Below are 1,416 nucleotides of genomic sequence, written 5' to 3' on the forward strand. Positions count from 1 at the left end.
CAGGTTGCGGGCTCCATTCCCAGTAAGGGGCGACCAGGAGGCAGCCAATCAATGTCAATAAACATATTTTTTTAAAAAAGACATAATGCTGACCTCGACTCTAACCACCGATCCAGAACAGGTGATTCCAAACGTGAGGAACAGACCCGCCAGGGCCCTAGGCCTCCTCTGGCCCCGCCCCCGGGTCTCACAGGCATGGCCCTCCGGCCAGACCGCGTACCTGGAGAGCCGGTCGAACATGTTCACCAGCTTCATGGCCTCGTGCTCCTTCTGCTCCTCCGTCATGCCCTCCATGGGGTTGGGCGGCTTCTCCTCCACCCTCCCAGTCACCGGGTTGATGCTGCTTCCCGGGGAAGGAGTGTGGGGGATGCACTGAGTCCCCGGCCAGGAAAGCTGTGGGCGGGGGCACTGCCGGGGAGCCCTCTCCCAGAGGCGGTTAGGCAGCTCCTCCCTCGGGCTGGTCCCCCGGGCCCCCCCTTTCCTCTGTTCTCAGCCAAACTATGGACGCCAGGACCCGGGTCACCCGGGGACAGACCCGGGGACAGGCCCGGGCCCAGAGGGTGGGAGAGCCCGAGGGCGCAGACACACCTGGCCTTGGCCTCCTTGTACTCCTCCGTGTCCGTGTCCTCGTCCTCCGAGTACTGGCCCTCAGGCCGGCCCCCTGCCATGAGGCCCCGGGCAGCCAGGAGGCCGGCGGCGTTCCCGTAGCCCGTGTACTTGATGAAGCGGGGCACTGTGGGCAGGGGCGGGGCAGGTCACTCGTGCCTCGGTGGGCTGGCTCCTTCCGGCCGAGTGGGTGGAGCTGGGCATCTTGGCGATGGCGCGGGGCCGTCTTTCATTTGTGTTGAGGTGAAGGTCACACAACCCAAGGTGACCGGTGGTAAAGGCATCTCTACCGTCACCTGGTGTGCAGCCGCCCCTCTAGTGGGAAGCACATGCTTCACCCCCAAAGGGAACCGGGTCCACACATCCGTGAGCCCGTCCCGCCACCCTGCCCCCCGGAGTTGGAGTCACAGTAGAGCCTCCCTGCAGCTGGGGCGCTGAGACCGGGGGTAACCCGCGCAGAGCACGTGGGCTGGTCACGCTGCTCTGCTGTGGGAGGGAGATCTCGTGGTGCCTGTGCCCGTCATGGTTGTGCTTCCTCCTCGGCCCTTCCCGTGTCCCCAGGCCGAGGTGATGGGGGACAGGGTCCCCCGCTGCACAGTCTGCACCGGCGTCGTGAAGCCCGACATCGTGTTCTTCGGGGAGGCGCTGCCCCAGAGGTTCCTGCTGCACGTGGTGGATTTCCCCACTGCAGACCTGCTGCTCATCCTGGGCACCTCCCTGCAGGTTGGTCCCAGGGCAGGGGAGCAGGGAGTACAGGGGGCAGTGGTGCTGGGAGAGTGTGGGGGGAGCAGGGTGAGTGTAGGGGGAGGG

The 1,416-nt window shown here is 65.8% G+C and overlaps 1 protein-coding gene across 1 annotated transcript in view; it reads right to left on the minus strand.

Moving 5' to 3' along the window:
- Window positions 1-11: 11 nt before the first annotated feature.
- LOC102764093 (synembryn-A) overlaps window positions 12-1,416 on the minus strand; it is a gene marked incomplete at its 3' end in the record, with an annotated part of 25,827 nt that continues 24,422 nt past the window's right edge. The window contains exons 7-10 of the mRNA XM_015566851.1: window positions 1,212-1,374; window positions 589-754; window positions 60-340; window positions 12-16 (exon numbers count right to left, since the gene is read on the minus strand). Of these exons, the coding sequence (XP_015422337.1) occupies window positions 12-16; window positions 60-340; window positions 589-754; window positions 1,212-1,374 (615 nt within the window). The remainder of the gene's footprint in view (window positions 17-59; window positions 341-588; window positions 755-1,211; window positions 1,375-1,416) is intronic.

This window comes from Myotis davidii, unplaced genomic scaffold (assembly GCF_000327345.1).
Source record: "Myotis davidii unplaced genomic scaffold, ASM32734v1 scaffold2863, whole genome shotgun sequence".
NCBI classification, from domain to species: Eukaryota; Metazoa; Chordata; class Mammalia; order Chiroptera; family Vespertilionidae; genus Myotis; species Myotis davidii.